Source organism: Dermacentor albipictus, chromosome 5, assembly GCF_038994185.2.
Source record: "Dermacentor albipictus isolate Rhodes 1998 colony chromosome 5, USDA_Dalb.pri_finalv2, whole genome shotgun sequence".
Lineage (NCBI taxonomy): Eukaryota > Metazoa > Arthropoda > Arachnida > Ixodida > Ixodidae > Dermacentor > Dermacentor albipictus.
The window spans coordinates 18,372,548-18,400,296 of NC_091825.1; the positions used below are offsets into that span (position 1 = coordinate 18,372,548).

The following is a 27,749-nucleotide window of genomic DNA, read 5'->3' on the forward strand; positions in this document are numbered from 1 at the left end:
CTTCTGACTAGCTTCCTTTTGTTATCTGTATTGTGTGCTCCTGACGGCAAATAAAAGCTGCGCTTATTGCGTGCAGTCGAGTGCCCTCACATTCTAATTGTATACAGAGTTTCCTTGCTCTGCTCTCCGTATTGATGCACTCTATGTGAACACTACGATATTGATGTATAGGGTTTAAAAACCGAACGCATTTGAATGTTGCTCCGACGAATAACTGAACATCCTGCATTAAAGAATCAGTATGCATCCAATTTATATTGCGTATATTTGTGATTGCTTTGGATGTGTTCAAATCTTCACTAACTATTTGAACAACCTTGTATGTATGACCTGAAAAATGGAGTAATTTGTATTGAATCTGATGTAGAGCAACTATACAGTTTAGGGCACTCGCCCTTTGGTGCTGAATTTGCAAATCATGCCATTTTCAATACTCTTGTTGCAATGTGGTGATGATATTATCAGTAAATCATTGCGAATAATCGAAACAAACGCCACGTAGTGCGGTTGCGGTATGAGTGTATTTTAGCAAGTGGGCATATTATTCCATTAGTTGATAATGCAATTCTTAATAGATGCTTGAGGGAATGCCACCCGGATTTAGCGCACGACCTCTTAATACTGCAAACAGCATGTCCAGCTTTCCTAATTGAATATCGCAGCCCCTCTCATGCACCGTCCAAGCATGTGTGAATTGTTTTTATGGAATGCTACTGCAGAATAGAAGTGAGAGAGTCAATCATTTGAAATGAGAGAAAAAAGAACAGCATCTTTGCGAAACCAGTCGGTTCCACGCATTCAGCGGATGAGTCGCAACGCACTGCGCTCAAGCAGGAGCGAACCCGTCGGCGCGGCGTGACATCACGTCGCGTGACGCGCATGCCCGAAAACCTACCTAGGAGGTGTTGGCCATACTCAACAAGTATTGAGCGCCAGCCGCTGATTCTGACCAAGCCTTAAACAGGGGCAGTGTTGAATTTCTCTCTGGCTCTTCTCTCTGTTGATGCTCTGCTTCACGCCTGCATTGGCAGCGGCTGTTTGCGGCAATCGAGTGAGTTCTGTGGATTGGCAATTCAATGCCTGGCAAGGCTAATTTAGGTATTTCGTGAATTTTGCTTGCTAAAAAAGATGTTATGCATGCGCGCTTATTAGAGTGTTTCCTCCAATTTATATAGCCAAAAACGTACGAAGCAGATGAGATGTAGTCGTTGAGTACTTCGGCATCGCTATCAATTACCTGCTTTTGGACGAAACTGCGTCTTTTTGTCACTGTTGACTATTCTGTGTAAAATTTCACTCGCAGAACTCTCATTGCAATCTCTTAGTCTCCTTGATTTCAAGTAGTGGTTAGAAAATAAAATTGATCGCCTTCTTTGCCAGCTCCTTTAACAACTCATTTACGCGTTTCGACCTTTAGGCTGACCGAAGTATCGCCGAGTGGTACCCAGTGCACGCCGGAGTTGGACCAAGGCAAGAAATGTGTCGGTGGATTGATGCGTCACTATGCCTACGTAAGATTTTCGCACGGTCGAACTCTCTTCATATTAGAGACCTTTAGCGTCTCCGCTGTTCCAGCAAACTGGGGCGGTTTGGGCGGATTACCGCATGGTCGGGGGCGTAAATGCGAGCGGCCAGGTTTGTGGCGCCAGCTGGTGGTGCAAAGCTCAACCACCTAAACACAGAGCCAATTACTACATTTTTCTTAGCTGGGGAGTAAATATTGCCTTGCTTAGTAGCTCTGGGGACCATTTGCAATGCATGCTCACTGACCTGGAGAGGCAAAGCAGAAGAGTGGGTCTAAAAATTAATCTGCAGAAAACTAAAGTAATGTTTAACAATTCGGAAGAGAACAGCAATTTACAATAGGTTGCGAGGCACTGTAAGTGGTAAGAAAGTACACCTACTTAGGCATGTAGTGACGGCGGGTCCGAATCATGAGACCGAAATAATCAGAAGAATAAGAATGGGCTGGGGTGCGTTTGGCAGGCATTCTCATATCATGAACAGCAGGTTGCCATTATCCCTCAAGAGAAAAGTGTATAATAGCTGTGTCTTACCAGTACTCACCTACGGGGCAGAAACCTGGAGGCATACAAAAAGGGTTCTACTCAAATTCAGGACGACGCAACGAGCTATGGAAAGATGAATGATAGGTGTAACGTTAAGGGATAAGAAAAGAGCAGATTGGGTGAGGGAACAAACGCGAGATAATGTCATCTTAGTTGAAATTAAGAAAAAGAAATGGGCATGGGCAGGACATGTAATGAGGAGGGAAGGTGACCGAGGGTCATTAAGGGTTACGGACTGGATTGCAAGGGAAGGGTAGCGTAGCAGGTGGCGGTAGAACGTTAGGTGGGCGGATGAGATTAAGAAGTTTGCAGGGACGGCATGGCCACAATTAGTACATGACCGGGGTTGTCGGAGAAGTATGGGAGAGGCCTTTGCCCTGCAGTGGGCGTAACTACGCTAATGATGATGGTGATGAATGTAGTTGTACCCCAGGCAAGTTGGCAGTAGTTAACATGTGAATAGAAAAGAGACTTATAACTAACTATTTTAAGTTTTGTGGAGGGTATGTATCTGAGACGACAAATTATTTTAGTTATCCGAGCAAGATTTGTTACTAGTAAGTTCACATAGGATTCCCAGGATATGTGTGCAGTAAATGTCAGACCGAGGCATTTAAAATAGTGAACAATATCTGCAGGCTGAGAGTTTAAAATAATATCTGCATGAAGAAGCACTGGGCTATTTTTGGCCCGGAAGAACACTGCTTTTGTTTTTCTTTTCGTTATTCTTCTTAGAGATATATGAGGACCAATGTTGTAGCTGAACTATAGTATCACTACAATTAAAGATGAGATGATCGATGCTACCACAAGAAAAAAAAAGATGCTAGTGCCATCCGCATATATAATAAATTCCGCATTCTGAACAATATTAGCAATGTAATTTATATATAGGGTAAATAGCAAGGGCACCAATATGCTGCCTTGTGGGACACCACAAAGCAGTGGAAGAACATGTGATCGTGAGTTATTGATTTGGCCAACTTGTCGCCGATGGGATAAATATGACTGCAATAAAGGTAACCCGCACCCACGTATACCATAAATAGACAACTTATCCAGCAAAGCTTCATGATTCACCATGTCAAAAGCCTTGGAGAAGTCGACAAATGAGCCAATCGCTATTTTCTTCCTTTGAAATTCTGTTAAAATATATTCGTTTTTGTGAAGCAAGGCAAATTCTCTTGACATGTTCTCCCAGAACCCAAATTGGTGAGGTGTTAATACATTAGAGCTTTCAACGAAGTTCAAGACCCTACAGTGAATTATTTTCTCGATAGTCTTGGAAAAAATTGGCAAGATAGATAACGGTCGGTAATTACCCAAGTCATTTTGATTCCCCTTATTAAAGAGCACTACCACTTTCACAATTTGCAGTTTTATTGGAAATTTTGATGTAGTCAGATATGTATTAAATTTTTTCTCATAAACTGGGGCAATTATGCATGCGACATATTTCACAGGTATTATTTGAATTTCGTCGATATATCTACTGATGTTGTTGTTTAAATTTGTGATAATTGAAATCACTTCGTGTACTGTGACTGGCTGCAGAAATAAACATTTATCATTCCTAATGTTCACATATAGACATGCATCTGGGGAACTACCCGATGTACTCACGTTTGTAAAGAATGCATTGAAAGCATCAGCCAGATCGGCCCCATGCATACGATTACCCTTAATGGTAAGGTAGAATATGCAGCTACGACCACTACCGCGACGTAGTAGTGTATTTAATTTGACTCAAAGTAGTTCGTTCGGCGCATTCTTGACACCCATGAAAGAGATGGGCTCTTTACGTGCAATGCAAAGTTTCTTGCTTAGCTTGTTTTGGTATGGTTGGAAAATGGTCAAGTCGTCAGGATTACAAGTGTTGAGAAACTGCCTGTAGAGCCTATCTGTTGTTCTCATTTCTTGATAGAGGTCACGCGTTACCCATGCTTTCCGAATTTTTCTGTTTCTTTGGCGTCTTTTAACAAGAAAGTTAACTTGGTAAAAAACCTTTGAAGATATCCTAAAATGCATTGTAGGTGTTGTCAACATTACCTGAATGCATCGCGTGAAACATTTTCCCTACCTCTTGTGTAAAATTTAACTTGCCAGTTTCGTGCTTTTGGATAATTTCTCTATAATTGCACCTGACGCAATGCTCTTTTCGTACGTGCTGCTGCGGCAGGCATGGGAGTGATCTGATAAGCCGAAGTGTACTCGGGATTACGGTATTGTGAAAAAACTGAGCACTGATTTATATTTCGGCTAGTCACAGCTTGCTAGACATGGAAATCTTAATCCTCTTAAGCCTAGAAAAATGCTGGCAAACGTCTGAATGAGTTAATGTAATACTTGCTTCTAAGAATCGGGGCAGGTATTCACATGAACCTTTTAGAATCATGAATTCTTCTGAGCAGAAAATTTCAGCCAGTCCTCATGCTGGACATATTATTAGCGAATGTGCGCTTCCAGTGGCAACAGCACTAACGAACGCCAGCATTTGTGAACACAGACCCATCTTCAGCTTTGGTGCCTAGATGGGTGCATCATGGCATCTTCACAGACTGACTCGCTTTCTATAAGGCATCGCCGCGCCTATCACACGTAGGCACAGCACTCTTACCCTTATATTTATACGAAAGCTCAACATACGTAGCCTAATTGGAACATCTCAGCAAAATGTCCTCTGTGCTATGACATCACATGTTGTCGATGACTTCAAGCCAGCATTTGGTGACGAAGTTAAATATGAAACTACAACACCGTTTAAATATTTCACAACCTGCACTGGTGCTGAGTGTCACCTTCTAATATGGAATGATGGAGAGCAGCTTTTACCAAGTCGAACATAAATTTGTACTTGTTTAATGACGCCTTAATGAAATCTGTGACGGGAAACTTGCTTGTTTCGTGATAGTAAATATAAAGGTTTCTATTGCTAAAAGAATTATATTGCCGCAAAATGCTGTCTTACGAACGGTCTTTTGGCAAAAAAAGAAAAGTCGCTCTTACGCGCATCCTCTCTGTACAGGTAACAGCCGTGAAGTCACGGAAACAGAACGTGCTCTTCCTGAATCCAGGCGACTATTTCCAGGGCACCACCTGGTTCAGCTCGCTGCCCACGAAGGACTTCGCTGCCATTGTGTCGTACATGAAGCACGATGCCATCGTGAGATTCTTTTACACATTTGCGTTCGCGCCATCCGAACCATGATGTGTTGTGATGCAGAAGTTTGCACACATCAATGTTTATTTGTCTCAGTTTATCTCTGCACTCAGTTCATTCATATTGCTTCGATTTGATACATTGCATAGTTCGATTATATTTCCCACTCGCCTACCTGTCCTTTCGTGTAATGACCTTCAGTGCGAGAATTACACGAGTGGATTGGTGGCACATGACAGATATTAGAAGATAGCTTCATGCATTTTAATGCCCCAATCTTCACTGCAGCTATAAAATACCATAAACGCCGGCTCCAGTATACTTTTTACCACCTGAGGTATTTTCAACAGAATAATCTGCTGAGCATTTCTGAAATCTATACTTGAAAGTGCAGAGCGAAAGCTACACTACACACAAGCCGAGGCGGAGAAAGCGCTGAGTCACCTCTAGGGAAATTTATTGAATGATTGTGAATGTATACCAGTAATATTATGCGTGGAAAGGAGTAGTATGAATGGTAGTATGTAAATACGGAAATATAGCGGCAAATGAGATAGCAAAGGTTTACGATATTCACAACGCAAGTGATTTAATTTTCAATACACTTTTCGATACAATTTTTAACGAAGAAGAGTAGCCTGCCTACGCCACAGCACCATCGCTACCGGCATGAGCTCGTGGTTGCTGTCTTTCGTCGAACGCTTGTAACGGCTACCCGTTCGCGTCCGTTGCTAATAAATCTCTTAGCAAGTGGTGGACGGGCTGTGTTTCGACAATCCTGGAACTTCGGAGTCGCACTCTGCCCCCTATTATGCCCGACGACGCACGCACTCCTCCAGCTCCTCTAACGGCGCCGGCCACCTTGGTTTGTGCCGGTGCCTTGCGTCAGCGAGATCCCCTATCTTCTCCGGCACAGATGGCTAAGACGTTGAAGATTGCATCTCGTCTTGTGAGCGAGTGAGTGCCGACAAACAGTGGAACGATGTTACCAAGTTAAGAAACGTCGCAATCTATCTTACGGACGTTGCGAAACTATGGTTCCTAAACCATGAAGCCAACCTCATTTCGTGGTTGGTCTTCAAGACCAACTTTACCCAAGCTGTTGGTCGGCAAGCAGTGCGAAAGCTTCGTGCACAACAATGTTTGCGCACACGATCCCAAGAGGCCGGAGAGAACTTCACGAGCTACATTGAAGACATTGTTGACCTTTGCAAACGGGTGAATGCGTCAATGTTAGGGGAGGAGAAGATCAAACATATAATGAAGGGTATTCAGGGCGACGCGTTTCAAATGTTATTATCGAAGAGTCCTCACACTGTCGCTGAAGTGATAGAATTGTGCCAGAGTTACAAGTTGCGTAGGCAACGGCTTCACACCCGACGTCCCACCCCGCCCGCTGACTCCATGTCAAGCCTTGCAGTCGACGACAACCATGCTGCTCTGTTCGTAAAAATTCAGGAATTCGTTCGCGCAGAGGTCCCCGCCAGCTATCTTTGATATCTTCTGTTCAGGAACCACCACCTGCTTTGCATCCTACGATCTGCGACTTCATTCAAGAGCAAGTATCTCAAGCCGTTCTTCCAGCGACTGAGCGGACACCAGTCACGGCACCTCTCACGCTGAAGCAGTTTCCCGATCTCGTCCACAAACGCCCTTGCCACAACCTGTGCATCGACCACCGACATTTTTGCCGCCGTCTATGCCGCTTCATGATCAACGGCATTTTCTGCCTATGCAACTACCCAACCGACAGCATTTTCCTAATCCTCAACCACGACTCGGACCTTACCCCCCCCCAGTGGCGCACCTGCGACGACCGCCCGATATGTTTTGCTTGCGGTGGTGCTGGTCACGTGGCGCGCTATTGTCGTCGTTGCATGCTTCCTCTTCAGAACATCCCGCGAGCGCCACCTTTCCCCGCTCTGTTTTCCTCTTCGTTTTCCAGCCTTCCTACCTCTTCCTTTTCCCCTGACCGGCCAACCGCCTCTACCCGCCGCTCGCCATCTCCCCGTCGTCGCTCGCTTTTTACGATGCGGCGCCGTCCCATGTCCACCGAGCAGGAAAACTGATGGCCGCAGTTCCCGAGGCACGAACTGCGTCCACGTCGCAATGCCCAAGTCCTCGTCCCTCTCCAGCCAACGTCATCGAAGTCTCTGTCGAAGGAATCGCCGTCCTGGCACTTGTAGATACAGGAGCCGCCGTATCCCTAATTTCCGCCGAACTCTGCCGCACGCTACGAAAGGTTTTGACGCCTCTCTCCGACTTCTCCCTTCGAACCGCGAACGCTCAACATATAACGCCTCTCGCTCCCTGAACTGCTCGCATCTTCATTCAAGGTCTACTGTATACCGTCGAATTCGTCATGCTGCCCTCGGGTTCCCATGACATTATATTAGGCTGGGACTTCTTTGCAAATAATAACGCCGTTATTGACTGTTGTCGCGCCGAACTCGAGCTTTCTGCACTTCCCGACCTTGACACTATCAAAAACGCCCTTCTAGTGTTAAACTGTGTCCGAAGACAATGCCGTCCCTCCACGCTCTTCCTTGCTCTTCCTGGCTTGTGCCTGTGTCATGTGCCGCTATTTCTGATGGCACTGTTCTCTTTACGCCCTCTGAGGTGTCAATTCGCCGCCGATGTTCTCCGCTGCCCTTCGCTCTTCTTACTCTTCGCAGTGGCGTCACGAAAATGGTCACCGACAATCCCACGGCCTGCCCTTTAGCTTCATTTCACGGTGAATGCCTAGGCCTTGTTCAACCGGTCGACACCCTTTGCATCTTTGACGCTCCTGCCGTTTCTACTTCTGCGGACCTTGGCGCACTTACTTGTGACCCTGCGGTTGATCAGTCACTCGTCGACGCTTTCCACTGCTCCATCTACGATGTCACGTCATCTTCAGACCGAAGCCAGCTCATTGCTCTCCTGCAGAGATTAATAAAGGAAATGTTTGCTTTGCCCTTGACCCGTGCTGTAGCTGTTCTTCTCCTCTTGCGTATGCATTTACGCTTACTGTGTGGATTGTTCCAAAGGTATCATTACGCATGCAAAAATTAAAAAAAGAAAATGCGTCAGCTGAAATTCATTTTTCTTTTTACTTTTCGCGTGCTAAATGATACCTTAGGAGCAATCCACCGAGTAAACAAAAATGCACGTGCAGGAGAAGAAAAACAGCAACAGCGCGAGCCACTGGTCGGAACACTTCACGTTGGCAAAGCGAAAATTTGCCTCATTTATTGGTTAGCAGCTGCACAATTGTAATCCAAAAGAATATGAGTCTGTCACTTACAATATGCAATTCGAAAGTAAAAAAAAAAATTCTGTGGCTCCCGCGCTCACCTTTGTTACGACTATTTTGGGGTGTAGGTGGCATTATTTTGACTTCATATGCTGGAGGTCGAACAGGAGATGTTGCGGTACCCGTAAGGTCTAAGTTGCCTGCAGAACGCAATATTTCTTTTCTTTTCTTAGACTGAGAGGGACACAGGGACACACTTTGCTTTGGAAACCGCACGAGGTGGACACGTGAAATATTCTGAAGCGCAAGAGCGTGTAATAGCAGCGCCCGAAAAGGAGAACGTCTGAAAAGGGGCGTCCTCCGCGACGGCGAACATTTCTCCGCGCATGGTTGTAGGCTGCCTAATACGGCTGCCGAAAGAAGCGCGTAAGAAGAGGCACAAGCAGAAAGAAGCCCGAAGTAAGGAGAGCCGCGTCCCCGTTAATAAGGCAAGACCGACTATACGGAGCATGCGCAGCGCGGTGGTACATCTGGAACCTCCAGCAAGCCGCTTTGTGTAAACATTTTAATGGTTCTATCGATATACTGTAGCAAGCAGCCTATATTTAGGCAAAGGCGCTCAATACTGTATGCCTATACTAAACGTTAAAGTGTCGTAACCTCTAGTTATGGTGCACGCCTACTTACCTTAAATAGAAACTAAATTTGTAAAGGTTGATATTTACCTTATACATTAAAGGTACACAAATTTGTGAGAATATACCCCTTTAATAAACGTTACCGTGGTAAAAGTGTAGTTCGGGAGCAGCCAGGGAAACGAGCTCTGGTGGTACCAAGTTTCTGACAGCGTAATAAAATGAAACTCCAGATCCAGGCTGCTAAGCATGGCGTAAATTTCAGCTGTATTTTTTTCTCGCCGACTGGCAGTTTACATGAATACAACGAACTGATCCATCGTGCCCAGGTCCAATGAACCCCTTTAATTTGGAAGGAAAAGCTTAAGGGTCACACAACGATGTCATTATGATATTGTTACGCAGGAAGACGCAGACGAAAAGCTATGAACAAGTATATTTACAATAAAAAACGCTGCGCTTGGCAGAGAGGCAAGAGCCCGCGCTAGCTTCTAATCGTCGTCGTCGTCTTCTTACTGCTCGGCTCTTCGTCAGTGGAAATACTAACCCGTGGCACTACCTCCGGCGGCAAAAGCGCCGTCCCGGAGCAAATAAATGCCGGAGTCTGAAGCAGTGTAGTAGGTCTTGAGCCTACTGACGTGCACGACATCAGTAGATGATAGAGTAGATGACGACGTTGAGCTTACAGGAGCAATTTCGTACGTCACAGGCGTCACCTGGCGCAGCACACGGTAAGGCCCTGTGTATCGCGAAAGGAGCTTCTCGGCAAGTCCGACGTGACGAGAGGGCGAGCACAGGAGCACGAGTGCACCAGGCGAAAACTGTACGTCACGGTGGCGGGCGTTGTACTGACGCTGCTGCGTGGTTTGGGAGTCCGTCAGTCGAGCGCGGGCAAGCTAGCGTGCATGGTCGGCGAGGGCGATGGCGTCGCGCGCATGCTCGGTTGTTGAGATCGCAGCAGGAGGAAGTACCGTGTCAAGGCGCAAGGTCGGTTCGCGACCGTAGAGTAGACAAAATGGAGAAAATCCGGAGGTGTCGTGCCAAGAAGAATTATAAGCAAATGTGACGTAAGGAAGGGCAACGTCCCAGTCGTGGTGGTCCTTCGAAACGTACTTGGACAGCATGTCGGTAAGGGTACGGTTTAACCGCTCTCTCACGCCATTGGTTTGAGGATGGTATGAGGTAGTCAGCTTGTGTTGAATAGAGCAGGAACGCACAATGTCGGCGATAACTTTCGAGAGGAAGTTACGACCACGGTCAGTAAGCAGTGGTCGCGGGGCGCCATGCACTAAGATAATGTCACGCAAGAGAAAGTCCGCGACGTCAGTGGCGCAACTGGTAGGGAGAGCTCGCGTGATAGCGTATCGGGTGGCGTAATCAGTTGCGACGGCTACCCATTTGTTCCCAGATGATGACGTGGGAAAGGGACCGAGGAAGTCTAATCCAACACGAAAGAACGGTTCCACAGGGACGGTGATCGGCTGTAGATGACCGGAAGGTAGCATCGGAGGTGTTTTCCGACGCTGGCAGGTATCACAGGCAGCAACATAGCGTCGGACGGAGCGAGCGAGACCAGGTCAATAGAAGCGGCGGCGGACGCAGTCGTGCGTGCGGCTTAGCACAAGATTTCCTGCAGTGGGCGCGTCATGCATCTCAAAGAGCTGAGTCTGTCGTAGATGTTTTGGCACGACAAGAAAAAGATCAGGGCCATCAGGGAGGAAGTTCCTTCGGTGCAGAATGCCGCCCTGGAGGACATATCGGCGAACGGATGCGTCGGTAGGTATAGAGCGCAGACGCTCGATGAGTACTCGCAGCGATAGGTCTCGGTACTGCTCATCGGCGATGTTAGCGAAGGCAGACACAGAGAAAATGCCGTCGGCTGTACTACTGTCGGCGTCGTCAGGCTCGTCTACCGGGCAGCGAGACAGGCAGTCAGCGGGCTTGTGTAGTCGGCCAGATTGGTAGGTGACAAAGAACGAATATTCATTGAGGCGTAAGGCCCAGCGACCAAGTCTTCTTGTAGGGTCTTTCAATGAGCATACCCAGCAATGCGCGTGATGGTCTGTGACAACGGAAAAGGGTCGGCCATATAAGTATGGGCGGAACTTCGCAACCGCCCAAACTAGAGCCAGACACTCACGCTCAGTGATGGAATAGTTGCTCTCAGCGGGCGAGAGGAGCCGGCTGGCGTAAGCGATAACTGGGTCGTGGCCACGCTGGCGTTGTGCCAGTACTGCGCCAATTCCGTGACCACTGGCATCAGTACGGACTTCGGTAGGCGCAGAAGGATCGACATGGGCCAGAACGGGAGGCGTTGTGAGAAGGTCGATTAGAAGCGAGAATGCAGAGGCCTCGTTCAGCGTTCAACTCCAGCGACTGCGACAGTGCCGAGAAATGTGCCCGATTTGATGGCAGTGGAAACAAATGGGCTTGTCGTCAGCAGTGCGCCATTCAGATGGGTTGCGGAAACGTGGTGGGTAAGAAGATGCGGGACGGGGCTGAATCGAAGAAGTCGGGCGGGTATCAGGACGATGGGCCGAGCAGATGGTGTGAAGACCCATCTTTTCGAACTCTTGGTGGACAACTGCCTGGATCAGTGAGACCGTGACTGCAGATGTCTTGGTGGGACTGGAGTCGAAGGCAGCCGGATAGGCGGCCTCGATCTCACGCCGGACGATCCTGGTAACATCGGCAGTGTTGTTGGGACGAGGAGTGTCGGCGCAGGGAGATGTCGCCGGGGTGTTGGGCAGACGGGCAAACTGCTGGTCTATACGTCGGCTTTTAGCGAGTTCCAGGCGGCGGCACTCTTTCATAATAGCATCCACCGTCGCTACGTTGTTGCACACGAGCAAGTTGAAGGCGTCATCGGCAATGCCTTTGAGGATGTGGGCAACCTTGTCGGACTCACTCATGTGGGTGTCAACTTTGCGCCATGTAGGTGATATAGGGCTCTGTTGACGTCTGCACACGGCCGGAAAGCGCCTTCTGCGCGGCAAGTTGGTGACCGTAGGGGCTGCCGAAGAAGTCTCGAAGCTGTGTCTTAAGTGAATCCCAACTGGTGAGCTCATCTTCGTGCGGGCGATACCAAACTCTAGGTGTGCCACCGAGGTAAAATACTACATTGGCGAACATAATAGTAGGGTCCCACCGGGTATTGCGGCTGACATGTTCATACAGGCTGATCCAGTCATCGACGTCTTCCCCATCTTTGCCCGAGAATACGCCAGGATCATGGGGAGTGGGGAGAGTGATGTAGGTAGTCGAGGTGGCAGCGGGTGTCGGAGCCGGCGGAGTCGGGTTGTCGTCGCCGGGAGCCATGAAGGAAGGCTCGACGTACCGTCCACTGCGAAGCTCCGTGACGAGGTACAGGGAACATCCACCTCCACCAGATATGTTACGGAGGAAGACGCAGACGAAAGCTATGTACAAGTATATTTACAATAAAATACGCTGTGCTTGACCGAGAGGCAACAGCCCGCGTTAGCTGCTAATAGTCGCCGTCGTCTTCTTACTGCTCGGCTCTTCGTCATTGGAAATACTATCCCTTAGCAATATGAAAGAAAAAAAATATTGTTGGTACTTGGACCTAAACGCCCAGCTTATCGAGGTCAGCCACGCGCTTTATTATGCAAGCATTCTGACCGTCTTCTTTCCTTACGAGGACTTTGCCATTAGGGTACTATGCAAAGCTGAAATTATTGACACGTGCCCATTCCTTTGCGGTCTTCAGAAGCATTTGATCCTGCGTCGTGAGATTTTTCAGCATGAATGCTTCAGGCATTATACCTGGAAGGAGTTCCTTTCTAGCAAGCCATTTGTCCTTTGTTGACTGGCGCGTAAAACGAATGATTATGCCCGGTGTCGTGTTTCTCGATTTTTGTCTTTGGATGGCGGAGAAAGTTTCCTCGGTTGGGGGAGCAAGTTCCAGTATAGACGCTATGATGTTTAGCTTGTCCATGAGCGATTCGTCTCTGTCTTGATTGATGCCATGAATTAAAGGTTAAGCTTTCGACTATGATATTCCAGGTCGTTAGCCGTGGCGCGGAAGGCCTGCACTTCAGTGCTAGGGCACGATGCATCAATTTTAGTCACTTTGGCAGCAAGCGTCATTATTCCGCCATCATACTTGGCAAGGTTCACAAAGAAATCATCGTACTTCTCCGATATCAGCTTTACTGATGCCTCAATTTCACGAACAGTTTGCTTGAGTGGGAGCAACTCATCAAGTTTTTTGTTGATTTCCAGGAGCATGGTGGCGATTGAAAAATCCTGCACCTTACAAACGGTGGAGCTTGCCTTATTACTGCGGCACGAAAGACAGCGCCAGGAAATCCTACATTCAACATCATTGGACCGAAATTTTTTCTTGGTTACTCCCGAACAATTATGACTGATGTGAAAATGTCCCGGGCATTCGCAGCAAAGCAGAGAGTCATCATTTACCTTAATGACCACATCACATTCGTCGCAAACAGAGTTAGACATTCTGTCGGACGTACTGGAGGGTGGTTTGTTCAAGTGATGTGGCAACAAGTGAACAACATCGACAAGAATCTAAAACAATAGGCAGCAGCAGTGGCAGACTATCCTTAGGCGGTTAACTGAAACAGGGACGGCAAACACCAACCTGTAACTTAGTAGAAAATCCTCGACTAGACACGTGTCTGCTCGCCGCCACTGTTGCTGCCAAATGAGCAGGTTATTGCAGCGACGCCGATATTTGTAGGCGACGGTGGCTCCTTCCACTTCCGTTGTCCTGACGTGGCTATCTACAGTAAACAGATACCCGCAGCAGGATCGGTAGGTCGGGCGGGCCTTGGTACGCTGGAAATCCAGTTTGTACACGTCCAGTGTGCGGCGTAGTAGAGTTTCGGGTGACTGATAACTTCTACACGTTGCAATGACAGCAAACTGCAACGACAGTAGAGAATCCTCGACTAGACGCGTGTCCGTTCACCGCCACTGCTGCTGCCAAATGAGGAGGTCATTGGAGCAACACCCATATTTGTAGACGTCGGTAGCGCCTTCCACTTCCGTTGTCGTGACGTCGCCATCTGCAGTAAGCAGATACCAGCAGCATGATCGGTAAGTGGGGCGGGCCTTGGTACGCTGGAAATCCAGTTTGTACACGTACAGTGTGTGGCGTAATGGAGTTCCGGGTGGCTGATAACTTCAACACGTTGCGATGACTGCGCACTGTAACGACAGTAGAAAATCCTCGACTAGACGCGGGTCCGCTCGCCGCCACTGCTGCTGCCATATACCAGCCCGATCCGCGGCGGAGGTGAAGCTGGCGTTAAGCACTCCCCATACGTGCGCCGATCCCGAAGATAGTGCCATGGCGGGCCAAACCGCAGCGGAGGTGAAGCAGGCCTTAAGCAGTCCCCTTACGCGGGCCGATACCGAAGACAGTGCAATGCCGGGCCGACCCGTGGCGGAAGTGAAGCAGGCGTTAACCACTCCCCATACGTAGGCCGCTGCTGAAGATGGTGCAATGCCGGGCCGACCCCACCGGAGCTGAAGCAGGTGTAACGAGGCAGTCACCACAAATGCGGTCACGTGTTAACCGGTGTATGGTACATGTTCAATCGCCAGCAGAAATCATAATCAGTTAAGCCGGGAAATCATCGAAGCGGAACTGATTGGCAGGTGTGGTGATACCTCTGTGTCAAAGCCATCCATCGCCCTTTCCAGCAAGGAGCTATCCTTCCTGCGCAGAAATAGGTATATTCTGCGGGTGGCGGACGCGTGATGTGTCACAGATTCTGCTATTTATGGGGCCACTTGCTTCAAAATAAAACAATGTTGTAAGTCTGCGCTCGCGTGTCTCTACCTCTTCTTCTTCGTCGTCGTCTTGTGCGCAGAAAACGGCAATAATGCCAAAAGCCTTAGCTGGATCCATTTGCAACCGATATATTTTGAGGAGAGCGCTTTCGCAATATTCCTAATTGTATGTAGGCACATGAATGTATTTAAATATTCTCCGACCCGCCGTGGTTGCTCAGTGGCTATAAGCAGTGATTATAAAGCAGGTTGCTCAGTGGCTATGGCGTTAGGCTTCTGAGCACGAGGTCGCGGGATCGAATCCCGGCCATGGCGGCCGCATATCAATGGGGGCGAAATGCGAAAACACCCGTGTACTTAGATTTAGGTACACGTTAAAGAAACCCAGGTGGTCGAAATTTTCGGAGTCCCCCACTACGGCGTGCCTCATGATCAGAAAGTGGTTTTGGCACGTAAAACCCCACAATTTAATTTTAATTTTTAAGTATTCTCCTACACCTAATGCCCCATGCCTAATAGAGTCCAACTAACGTCTGTGTAACTCGCTACAGAATTAGTGCAAAAACACTCATTAAAACCCAGTAATCAATGTTACTTTAGATAATATATTACGTATTACTATGTTGTATTGCGTATTACTATTACGTTACTTTTTGTGCCCTATTACTACATTTGCCCTTTGGGACTGGTACTGTGTGCGCACGACTGAACGATGAAGGTGATGTTCCCTGCTCGAGCGCTTCTGAAAATACCTCGTGCAATGATGTTGCCATATCCCTCTCAAACACCTTGTAAAAGACCGAGGTAATCCAATCCGCACCAGGAGATTCAATAGCCAGCTCGGTTTCTCCAATACTAATATTTCTTTATAATAAAATTGTTTCCTCTTCGTCTAGCGTCGGCATCTCTGCCACAACTCATCCTCTTAGCGTGGCGTCTTTGGCTCACGACCAGCGAGCAACTCTCGGTAGTTACTTTCAGATGCTGTCATAACTTTCTGTTCTCTCGATATCTTACCATTAAATTATACTTCCAATGTTTCGTTTCCTCGAGCGTACGCCTTATTATCTGACAAAGCCTGCTTTTGTTGGTGCTTCCCCACGAGATATTATTCAGCTCGTGCACGTGTAATCGCATCTTTTTATCTTCCTCTAAGCTTTGTACTTCTTACGTCTTGCAGTTCTCGCGTCAAAAAACATGGATTAGCTCTTTCGATTGGCGCCGAGTCTTCGAGCTCTTGCCGCAGGCCCTGTTCCTGCTTTTGAGCTATATAATTCATGTGTCCACTTCTTTGTACTTCGCTCCATTTTACCCTGTGTGTAAATACCTACCATTTTTCTGCGGCACTGCGTAGTACGTCACTAAAAAAGCTGGTGAACTACTTTATTTGTTTTATGTATGAACTTCTGCACACAGTATACACTGACGCGACAGGCATTGACTAGCTAAAATACCTTAAAGCACCCCGCTACATCTCAAACACAAGAGACCACAGTTTCAAAATACGTGAAATTTCCTGCAAGGCGAACTATATGAAGCTTTCTTTTTTTCCCCGCAGTATTTCTGAATGGAAAAAGTTGGTAGTTGGAGTTGTGAGTGCTGCTCGGGATGCATATTTAAGACTAATCAATGACTTGTAATTGCAATCTTCTTCCAAACCAATGGCTGCAGACTGAATTATATTTTTGTTGTACTGTTATTCATTTACTTTCTTGTAATTTTTTTCATGTAATTTATTCATGTGCTAATTCTTTTTCATCTTGATGCCTTGCTCCTTTGTCATCCTTCACTTTTGTTTATTATATTCTCGTGCTAGTCACTTCATGCTGTACCACCTCCCCTGCTATAATGCTTCTCCGCTGCAGGGTGTACTGTAAATAAATAAATAAATAAAACAATTCATTTTTGATACGCTTAGTGTTCCCTTTGGAGTTTTCTCATATAAGTTTTGTTTTTTGCGTTTGGTCCTCCAGAAACATCACTAAAATGTGCACATGTTTATCTTTATCGGCGGACCACGTTTCACCGCCTAACGAATGTTATCGCACAGCGCAGGACGCCCCTGCATGTATAGGAAGTTTCTGGAATGTCATCGATGGTTCCACCACTGTCTGTCACTGAACCTTGCTCAATCTGATTGCACGTCTGCGCCCCGCGAATGGTGTAAACTATGTGAAAGACACGCAGGTCCCAACGATTACTGTGGAACATTCGACCACTGATGTATAAAAGCCGACGCACTTGAACAGCTGATCAGATTTTGACGACCGCCGACTGTGTTCGCCGCTGACACGGTTCTTTAAGTGTGGCCTGTTTTCTGGGAACAGGTTCGCCTAAAGAACGTTTGCTTTGTCTTCACGTTATTGCTACTGTGTTCTTTATACGTCACTACCACCTGACTTCTGGTGGAGGTGCTTTTCCTTCATGTACCGGACGCCCCGGACAAGGCCTGAGCCAAGTGCGGACCGCAAAGAGAACACCAACGCAGTCCCGGATCATCGAGCAAGCCGCCGTCTACAAGAGCTGCCCCTGGAGCACGGACTTTTGAGAAAACCAAGAATATTGTAGCTAAGGCAACCACAATGGCAGCTCCACTGTCACCCATCGGACTTCAACGACAGAGAGAGCCCCCTACCTTCCGTGGAGCTACGTCGGAGGATCCATAAACCTGTCCAGAAACCTTCGAAAGGATGTCAGCCTTCAACAACTGGACCTCTGAGGAAAAGCTACGACATGTGAACTCCTTGGAAGATGCGGCATGGACATGGTTCTAGAAGCCAGAGTCCAACCTTACAACATGGGACCTGTTCCTTAGAACCTTCCTGAGGACGTTCACGAGCGCTGTCGGAAACTAAAGGGCCGAAGTTCTGCTAGAAATCCGACGGCAACTACCCAATGAGACCATCGCCATCTTCACAGAAGAGATGACCCGACTTTTCCCTCACGCCGACCCGGAAATCTCTGAAGGGAAGAACGTGCGTTTCCTGATGCGAGGCGTGAACTTTTCCCCTGACTGATCTGAAACCCATCGCAGACCGTTGCTGAGTTCCTGAGAAAAGCAACGACGATTGAGAAAACTCTAGGAAGCGCACTAGGCAATATAACAGCCAAGTGCTCAGGCCGCAGTGTGCCATCGAAACACTAGGATCTCCAAGAGACCATCAGGGCCATTGTGCGCGAAGAACTGCACAAGATGTTACTTTCGTCGCAACGTCAGGTGTCCTCAGTCACTGACGTCGTCAAGAACGAGCTTCGACGGTCACTGGGCGTTACCGAATTGCAGCCCGAATCGTCGCTTCCCGTGCAGGAAACGATGACCTACGCCACCGTCGCCGGTCGTCAAGATCGCACTCCACGACCGTGCCAGGGCCCTGTAACGCCGCAATTCCGTCGTCCACCGCTGCCGCGGCCAGCACGCCACCCGTCGGCCAGCCCAGATAGGCAATGAAGACGGACATTTGGCGCGCCCCCAACAATCGCCCACTCTGCAAGCACTACGGGTAAGCCGGACATACCTACCGCCGATGCCCATAAAGCGAAGTGGAGGGGCTACGAGGGTTCGCCGTCAACACTCCGCGCCCGCAGCAAGGTGAACGCCCTCGCGATTTCGCCGACAACCACGCCGCTACCCAGTGGAGCTCTCGACGACCGTCCCGTTCGCCATGACGAGGCTGCTACTTCTCGCCGCAGCTCCGTCCATACACTGGCCCTGCCCGGGACCACTCTGCGAACGCATATCCGAAAAACTTATAGCAGCGACCGATGGAGGTGCGGTTGCTGTTAATCGAACTGACGAAGATCCTCCGCCGCCGACGATGACGCCGAAGAGACTATCTCGACGACATAACAACGACACCACGTACCAGCCACAGGTCAAGGCGACGCAGCCGTGATCCGACTCCAAGACTTAACTGTGACTCAAGAGAAAGAACCACCGACCTCGACGTACTTCTCGATGGCCACGCATTCACTACCTTAGTGGACACAAGGGCCGATTACTCTGTCGTGAGTGGACAAATGGCCGCCCACTTAAAGTTATAACTGCACCGGGAAGGCCCTCAAATTCTGACCACTGGAGGACACCTCATTCGCCGTCTGGAATCTGAACGGCAACAACTACCGTTCATAACCGCACTCACCCTGACACTTTCGTTATCCTCCAACAGTGTTCACGAGGCATCATTCTCGGCATGTAATTCCTGAACCGACATGGCGCAGTCATCGACCTGAAGTCGAAATCGATAACACCGTCGGAAGATGAAGTGTTACCGCCGGAAAGCTCTTGTAGTCACCACGACTTAAGTGTATTCGAAGATCAAGTGAGCATCCCACCGCGCTTCAGCATTATTTTCGTCGGCACCGAAACAGCAGCTGGCGTACATGGCGCCATCGAGAGTAACCGATGTCTATTACTCTTCCGTGAAATTTGTGTCGCAAGAAGGATCGCTGGGCTGCACGGAGGAAAAACTAAGGTGTTGCTTACTAACCTCAGCCAGGAGTTCAAGCACGTCAACAAAGGCACGACAATCGCGTTAATCGAAGAAATTGCAGAAACCGGCAATGCGTTCGTCCTCACTGATTCTGCCACATCTACCCTGACTACCATAGTTCCCGAACCAGATTTCGGCATCAATCCATGTGTCGCCATGAGTAAGCAGCAACAGCTGTGAAGTCTTTTCCGACGATACAAAGTGTTCTTCGACGTCATCGAGGATTCGACAAACACCCGTCGCAATGCATCGCATAATAACTCAAGAGTGCAATCAACCACTCCACCAAAGGCCTTACCGAGTTTAGACGCGAGTACGTGACGCTATTAGGCAACAAGTCGACGCAGTGCATCATGACGACATCATCCAGCCGTCGAAAAGCCCGTGGGCATCTCCTGTATTGGTGAAGAAAGATGACGGAACTCTACGTTTCTGCGTCGATTATCCTCGAGTTAACAAGATCGCGAAGAAGGACGTAGACCCCCTTCCACGGATAGACGACGCATTAAATCGGCTTTGCAACGCTAAATCGACGGACCTGAAGTCTGGCTACTAGCAAATAGAAGTCCACGAGAGAGAGATCGAGAAAAGACCTCCTTCATCACGCCAGGTGCTGTCTATGAGTTCAAGGTCATGCCATTCGGACTGTTCTCGGCGCCTGCAACGCTTCAGCGCGTTATGGACACAGTGTTAGCAGGACTGAAGGGGCAGACCTGCCTTGTTTACTTGCATGACCTCGCCTTCGCCGCAAACTTTATTACATTTTAATATCAATATATTAAACTATATTATATATCAATATAGTATTTATATTATAAATTATATTATACCTTATATTACAGTATTAGAGGCCATTAAGTCATCAGGCCTCACTCCGAAGCGAAATAGTGCCGCTTCGCTTACAATAAGCTTCCGTTCCTTGGCCACGTCATCAGCAAATTTGGAGTACCCCCTTACCCGCAGAAGACAGCTACCACCGCAAAGTTCCCGCAGCCCATCGCCAAAAAGGCAGTGCGTAGATTCCTTGGCATGTGTGCCTACTATAGGCGCTTCGTCAAGGACTTTTCACGCATCGCGGAGCCACTCACACATCTAACCAAATGCGATGCCGAGTTCAAGTGGGAATCGCCGCAGCCCGATGCATTTTAAAAACTCAAACGATGCATGCAGTCGCCACCCGTACTTGCACACTTTGACGAGGACGCCAGTACCAAAATCCATACTGACGCCAGTAGCCAAGGCCTCGGTGCCGTCCTAGTCCAGAGGAAAGACGGACTTGAACTGGTGATATCTTATGCTAGCTGGTCACTGTCAAAAGTTGAAGGCAATTCTTCTACAACTGAAAAAGAATGCCTCGCCATCATTTGGGCTACAGAGAAATTCCCGCCACACCAATATGACAGCCAACCTAAAGGACCCTTCAGGACGGCTGCTGCGGTGGAGCCTCAAACTCCAGGAATATGACGTCACGGTAATCTACAAAGCCGGACGCCTTATGAAGATCTCTGCGTCGGAGAAGGACGAAGGGACTTCATGCACGACGCCTTTTCCCTAACCTCATGCATGGGGAAATTGATGGAGCGCGTAGTCCAGACCAGACTGACGCACTTTATGGAGCAGAACGACCTGTGGCCGCACGAGATCATCGGCTTCCGACCGGGCTTGTGTACGCAGGACGTGATGCTCCGACTAAAACATGACATAATCGACTCACGTTCTAGAGACGCAAAGGTAATCCTCGGCCTGGACTTGACAAATGCTTTTGATAATGGTAAACACGAAGCGATACTTCAAGGGCCTCCAAGAAATCGGGGTAGGCGTGCAAACATTCGACTATGTAAAGGACTTTCTGTCAGACAGAACTGGCTGCATGAAGTTCCAAGATGTTGAATCTCCAACACTGAAATTAGGAAGCAGGGGCACGCCGCAGGGCTCGGTTCTTTCCCCGTTCCTCTTCAACGTGGCGATGAGGGGCCTCCCCGAAGCTCTGAGAAACATACAGGGGCTACATTTCAGTATATATGCGGATGACCTCACCCTCTCGACCAACCAGGGGAGCGATGCGAGCATCGAGGAGCGCCTGCAGGCGGCGGCGGATACTGTCGTGCACTATGCTGCCGGTAGGGGTCTGTCGTGCTCACCGCAAAAGTCGGAGTTATTCGTCTACAACCCCAAGTCACCCCGGTACAAGCGCAGCTGGGAATTTGACATTAAAATAGAGGGGAAACCAGTCCCAAAGGTTAACCAAGTCAGAATCCTAGGACTTTTCATACAGGAAAACGGATATAATGATGGGACAATCAAAAATCTGGAGGGCTTTGCCACGCAAGCACTTGGCATATTTAGAGGGGTCGCGCTGAAAGGACGAGGCCTGAAGGAAAGAAGCTTGCTTAAGCTAACCCAAGCATACGTAATAAGCCGCGTGTGCTATGCCACGCCTTTCTTAAACATCAGGTCAGAGGAGAGGAGGAAACTCGACTCGCTCATTCGACGGTGCATAAAGAGGGCCTTAGGCTTACCGATTACCACCTCCACAGAAAAGCTCCTCTCTATGGGAGTGCACAATACCTGGGACGAAATAGCGGAGGCTGTCAGAATTTCGCAGCTTGAAAGATTAATCCGAACGACCACAGGCAGAGCTATCCTCGATATGGTAGGCCTGCAAACAGACAAGGGACTACGAGGCAAGACAAACATCCCGCTGGACTGCCGAGAAAATATAATCATTCCCCCCCTCCCTCGTAACGTGCATCCCATATTCAACACGGAGAGGAGGGAAAAAAGAGCAGAAGCTCTAACCAAACGCTTTGATTTAATGAACAGCAAGTCGGTTGCGTACGTGGATGCGGCAAGTGGCAAGTCGGGTGCGGCGGTCGCCTCGATGGTCGACGGCCGAGGTGCCCCCGTATCGGCCGCCACCATTAGAAGCCGCAACTCGGAAATGGCTGAAGAAGTTGCGATAGCGCTCGCTTGCGTGGGAACGGAAGCAAATTTCATAATTAGCGATAGCAAAACGGCCATCTGGAATTTTGGAAAGGGAAGGATCTCGCCGGAAGCGGCAAGCGTTCTGACCAGTAGACGGCTGAACAGAAAAATTAGCCTAATTTGGACCCCTGCACACACGTCCGTTCCTGGCAACGAGGCGGCCCACGAGTTAGCCCGAGCTCTGTACTTCCGGGTGGCTGTGGAACCGCCCGACTGCCGGAACATGGACGAGCGTCTGCAAAATTATACGGAGATTGTCGAAAATTATCGGCTACGCAGGAGAATGGTGCCACCACCGGATAAAAGTCTAAACAATAGAGAGGCAGTTGCATGGCGGCGCCTGCAAGCTGGGAACTTCGTAAACCCGGTCTGGGCATACCATGTTATGCATGACAGAGAAACCGATAAGTGGAAACACTGTGGGGCGAGAGGGACCCTCGATCACATAATCTGGGAATGCGCTAGCTCCCCAGGGGCTAAAGCAAACATAAATTGTAGAAAGGCCTGAGAAGCCCTGCTGCGGAGCGAGGACCCTACTCCACAGCAACACGCCATCCGCCTGGCGGAAGCAGCCGCGAAGAGTCAAGACCTATTTGCTTGCTTCTAATCGCGGAGGTTCCGGCCCCCGTCACCAAGGCCTGTGTGCCGGGGACGGGGAGTAGGGGCCTCCTTATCCGGCGGTACAATAAAGTTGCTATCATCATAATAATCAAAGCCGGACGCAAACACTCTGACGCCGACTGCCTGTCACTCGCCCACATCGATCCCGCGCCAAAAGACGACGATGATCACGATGCCGTCCTTGGAACAATAAGCGCGAGAGACTTCACTAAACAGCATCGAGCAGACCCGAACCTAAAAGCCTCGTCGAGTATTTAAAATAGAACACTGACGTTGCCTCTAGGGCATTTAAGCGAGGATTGTCTTCGTTCACGCTACACAACAACCTGATCGCGAAGAAAAACTTCTCACCAGTCCGCGCCAGCTGTCTTCTTCTTGTTCCGTTAGCGCTGCGTCCAGAAGTACTGCACGCCCTACACGACGGTCCAACCACTGGGCACCTCGGGTTCTCTCGGACGCTGTCGAGGATACAGGAAAGATATTACTGGCCGCGTCTGACCGCCAACGTCCCCCGTTATGCCGAGACTGTAAGCGACGCAAGACACCACCGACAAAGCCAGCAGGATTACTACAGCTGATCGAACCTCCTTGCCGACCATTTCAGCAGATTTGGATGGATTTGGTGAGACCGTTTTCGACATCAACATCCGGAAATAAGTGTATCGTTGTGGCGTCACACTATTTCACCCGCTTCGCTAAAACTAAAGCTCTACCGAAAGGCGACGCAGCCGAAGTCGCGAAATTTTCGTCGGGAATATCCTGCTGCGATGTGGTTCCCCAAAAGTCTTCATCAACGACAGAGGAATGGCCTTTACAGCAGAGCTCATCCAAGCCGCAGGAGCACAACTGCCTGCAACCGGCAGAAGACTGGCCTGATAGAGCGCCTGAACAATGCCCTCGCCGACATGCTAGCAATGTACGTCGACATCGAGCACAAGACATGGGGCGCGGTCCTGCCGTACGTACCCTTTACTTTGCTTTGCCTTAAAAGCGTGTGATCCGTTGGCGACTTCGGTCCATTGTAAACTGTACGACATGACCTAAAAAAGTTTGCTCATGCATCCTTTAGAAAGCGCAACACTTCCCTCATTTATATTAGCAGCGGTTCTTCTTCAAAAAGAACGCACTTGTAGTCACCCAATACAATCGCACAGCTTTCACAGTGAAAATACACGCTCAATTCACGACTGCGCATGGGTTCCACACGGTAACAACACTGATCACGCCGTTCAAGCTGGTTTACGGTAGGAACCGATGATGACTCTCGGCGCCATGCTGCCGCACGTCACCGACGAAGAGAGTTTTGACGTCGCTAGCTATCTCCACCGCGCCAAAGCCCGACAGCTCGCACGCTTACGGATCAAGAACCAGCAGCCTACCGACAGTTGACACTACAACCTGCGATGACGCTACGTCCAGTACCAGCCTGGCGACCGTGTTTAGATTTGGACCACAATACGTCGACGAGGACTAATTGAGAAACTATAGCGATGCCATTTCGGACCCTACAAGATCATCCCACTTGTTGGCAAACGGGACTATGAGGTCGTGCAAAATGGCATTTCGTATTCACAGCAGCGCCGCGCACGATCTGAAATGGTCCGCGTGGTGCGCCTTAAGCCCTTTTACACGCACTGACGAACTTCCCTAGTTTTGTTTTGTTTCTTTGCTACGGGTGTTTTTGTTTATTACTTTCGTTTGCAGCATCGGGTCGATGCTATGCAAGAGGGGGGGGGGGGGGGTTACTGACACGTGTGCATGTTCATCTTGATCGGGTGACCATGTTTCACCGCCTAACAAATGTTATCGCATTGCGCAGGACCGCGTGCATGTATAGGAAGTTTCTCGAATATTATCGAACGTTCCATCCGCTGTCTGTCTCCGAACCTTGTGCAATCTGATTGCATGTATGCGCCACGCGAATGGTGTAGAATATTGCGGAAGACCCGCGGGTCCCAGCGATTACTCTGGAACATTCGACCACTGATGTGTAAAAGCCGATGCGCTTTTCCCACTAATCAGACTTTGACGACCGTACTTTGTGTTCGCCGCTGTCGCCGTTCTTTAACTGTAGCCTGTTTTTGTGGGCACAGGTTTGTCCAATAAAAGTTAGTTTCGCATTCCACAGTATTGCTACTGTGTTGGTTATACGTCACTACCACTTGAAAATATCGTAGTTCTGACACACAGGCACAATCTCCGAACCTACATACACACAGTCCATCTAGTTGTGAATGACAGGCGCCCTAAAAGCGTGTGATGCGCTGGCGACTTCCGTCCATTGCGAACTGTATCTCATCACCTAAAGAAAGTTTGCTCATGTATTGTTTAGAAAGCGCGACACTTCCCTCATTTACATTAGCAGTGGTTCAACGCTCTTCTTGATTAAGAACGCACTTGTAGTCACCCAATGCAATCGGACAACTTTCACTGTGGGAATACACGCTCAATTCACGATTGCGTATGGATTCTCGTGAAGAGGGAACCACGTGCGCAAATCAAGTGATCTTTAGACTCATTAAAGATGTTTTTTCTCTCTCTTTCTCACTCAATTCACGAAAGAACAAGCATCTTTTATGCGGTGTTGTAGGCGCGTTTCGCCTCGCCGGGACAAAAATCACACACACACACCCACACACACACACACACACACACACACAAAACGCCCTTGCAAACAATTTCTAAGTGTTCCGACGACAATGCCCACATACTTTTCAAGAAACAATGTGCACCATGCTGTTGTTCCAAATGCATGGCTCTCTGATACATTGTAGCGCAAGAAAAACTGTGCCACCAAGCTGTCGGTCACCTCCTGTCTGCTAACCTTTGTTTTCTGGACCACGAACAGGTCCAGCTTTCTTGCACCATGCGTTTGACCTAATGTTGCTTGTGACTAACCCATAGACGTCGTACATTAAATGCAACGACGAGTAATGGTGCAAGTATAATAGTTATACTGATTGCAAGCGCGAACCAACATTACAAAGCTTATCTTCAGTGGGAAGACGGGGGCGTTACTTGTCTCGTCTCTGAACCTGAACCACTGGCGATGACGCGGACGAGACTTCGGGGACATATTTTAATCGTGGAGGAATGAAAAAGTTTGGGGGCAGCGCCGCTCAACGTGTCTGGAGCCAAACCTGCCGGCCCACCACATGATGGCAAGTCAAAGTCCATGGTTGGTTTTAGTGCTCCGGCGCCGCAGGCAGAGTCGCGATAGGGCAGCCAAACAAGCTCACACAGAATAAAAACTACTGGCCTAGCTACTTGGAACCAGACATCTCAGCCAATCTTGGTTCTTGCTCCGTGATCTCAATGCAAGGGGTCAGGTGTTGGGCCACCACTGAGTGAAAGGACTGGCTTCCTAAGACTGGCTGCGTGACGCAATGCTCCCTCCTAACTTTTTACACCCTCCTTGTTTTTAACCATGGATCCAGTAACGCGATGCCACTGACACTCCCGGCGCTTAATCTTGCGTACGGTGCGGTTCTCTATCAACTTCGGAATGCCCATCCAGGGACGCTTCCCGCGTGCCGCTATCGCTTCCGTGGCGCCTGCTTTTTCTTCCGCGATAATGGCCTCAGTACTCTCGCTTATGTCTTCTTCGCTTGCTTTATATTCAAGCGGTGCCTCTTGCACACAGCTTCTTTAGGCACGCTCTTGACTTGCCTTATTAAATGCCTGGCAGTTAGGGGCTGTCCCTGCAGCTTTCTCGGCGACCGTCTTCTGACCTTTACCTTCTTTGGTTCGGAGCAGACTTATAGGCTTCCTGCACAACAGTTGTGTTTTCTTGGATGTCGTCTGTTGGGAAAACCGTTTTAATTTCTCTAGCGTAACTTGAACAAACGTGACTTGCTTGTCCGAACACCTGGCACACCTCACAGCGTGCCGTCTGGCAATATATGTATCCTTGCCTGCGGAACCTCAAACAAAAGAGGAACTGTGCCATTTACAATGCCGAAAAGATTCGTTAGGGCGTCCAGCTCAACACTTAAGTCTCATTTGCACCATACTCATCGTCAACGTCGCATGTTCAAAGCCAAAGACGGACCAATTGTCGTTCGAAAGCTCTAGGACATCACCCAAATTGCTAGCGCTTGCCAAAAGCCCTCACTTTGGACAGCAGAGTCAAAACTGTTTTTTCACGGTGACGTCTTGTTGAATGGGGTCAATGACAGTGAGAAAGGCGCCCTTGGCACCGTCCACCCGTTTTGAGCGGAGCATCCTTGTTGGCCTTGCTGTGCAAATTAACGAGCCAGATGTAGTTCACTCTGAAGGCTACTATACCCGTGAAGTTCTTTATTATGCCCGCTTCATAGAATGGCTCTCAAAAATCTTCCATTTGCTGTGTTCTTCTCGCCAGATAACCATGCAAAAATCTCGCTGCTGCATGCTCTTGTCCGAAGGCAATGTGGACAACAGAAAATTCTATAATTTATCATTCACCAATAATATAAGGTAGTATGCCATGTTGTAAAACAACATTTTCTGAATATTTTCTTCTGCACACACCAATCGAGTGGAACCAATTTCCTGCTGCCATTGGATCAATCATTGACAACCAACATTTCCTCGAGGCAGTTACCACCATTGTTAGAGTATATGACTGTTCAAAATTTTTATTACTATTCGCTGTATGTTTCTGTTCTCTTTATATTTAGATGTACTCCCACTCCTTTCTGAAATATCTTTGGCGTTGAGGGCCAATAAATGATCAAGTAAAAAATAAATAAATAAAAAATGGCTGTAGCTTAGCTAAGGTTAAGCCCA

General features: G+C 48.6%; 1 protein-coding gene across 7 annotated transcripts in view; it reads left to right on the forward strand.

The window, feature by feature from the left end:
• LOC135914802 (protein 5NUC-like) overlaps window positions 1-27,749 on the forward strand; it is a 348,591-nt gene that overhangs the window by 117,372 nt on the left and 203,470 nt on the right. For all 7 annotated transcript variants that reach the window (XM_070538301.1, XM_070538303.1, XM_070538307.1 and 4 more), the window contains 2 exons: window positions 1,418-1,511; window positions 5,095-5,232. In XM_070538301.1, coding sequence (XP_070394402.1) covers window positions 1,418-1,511; window positions 5,095-5,232 — 232 coding nt within the window. The remainder of the gene's footprint in view (window positions 1-1,417; window positions 1,512-5,094; window positions 5,233-27,749) is intronic.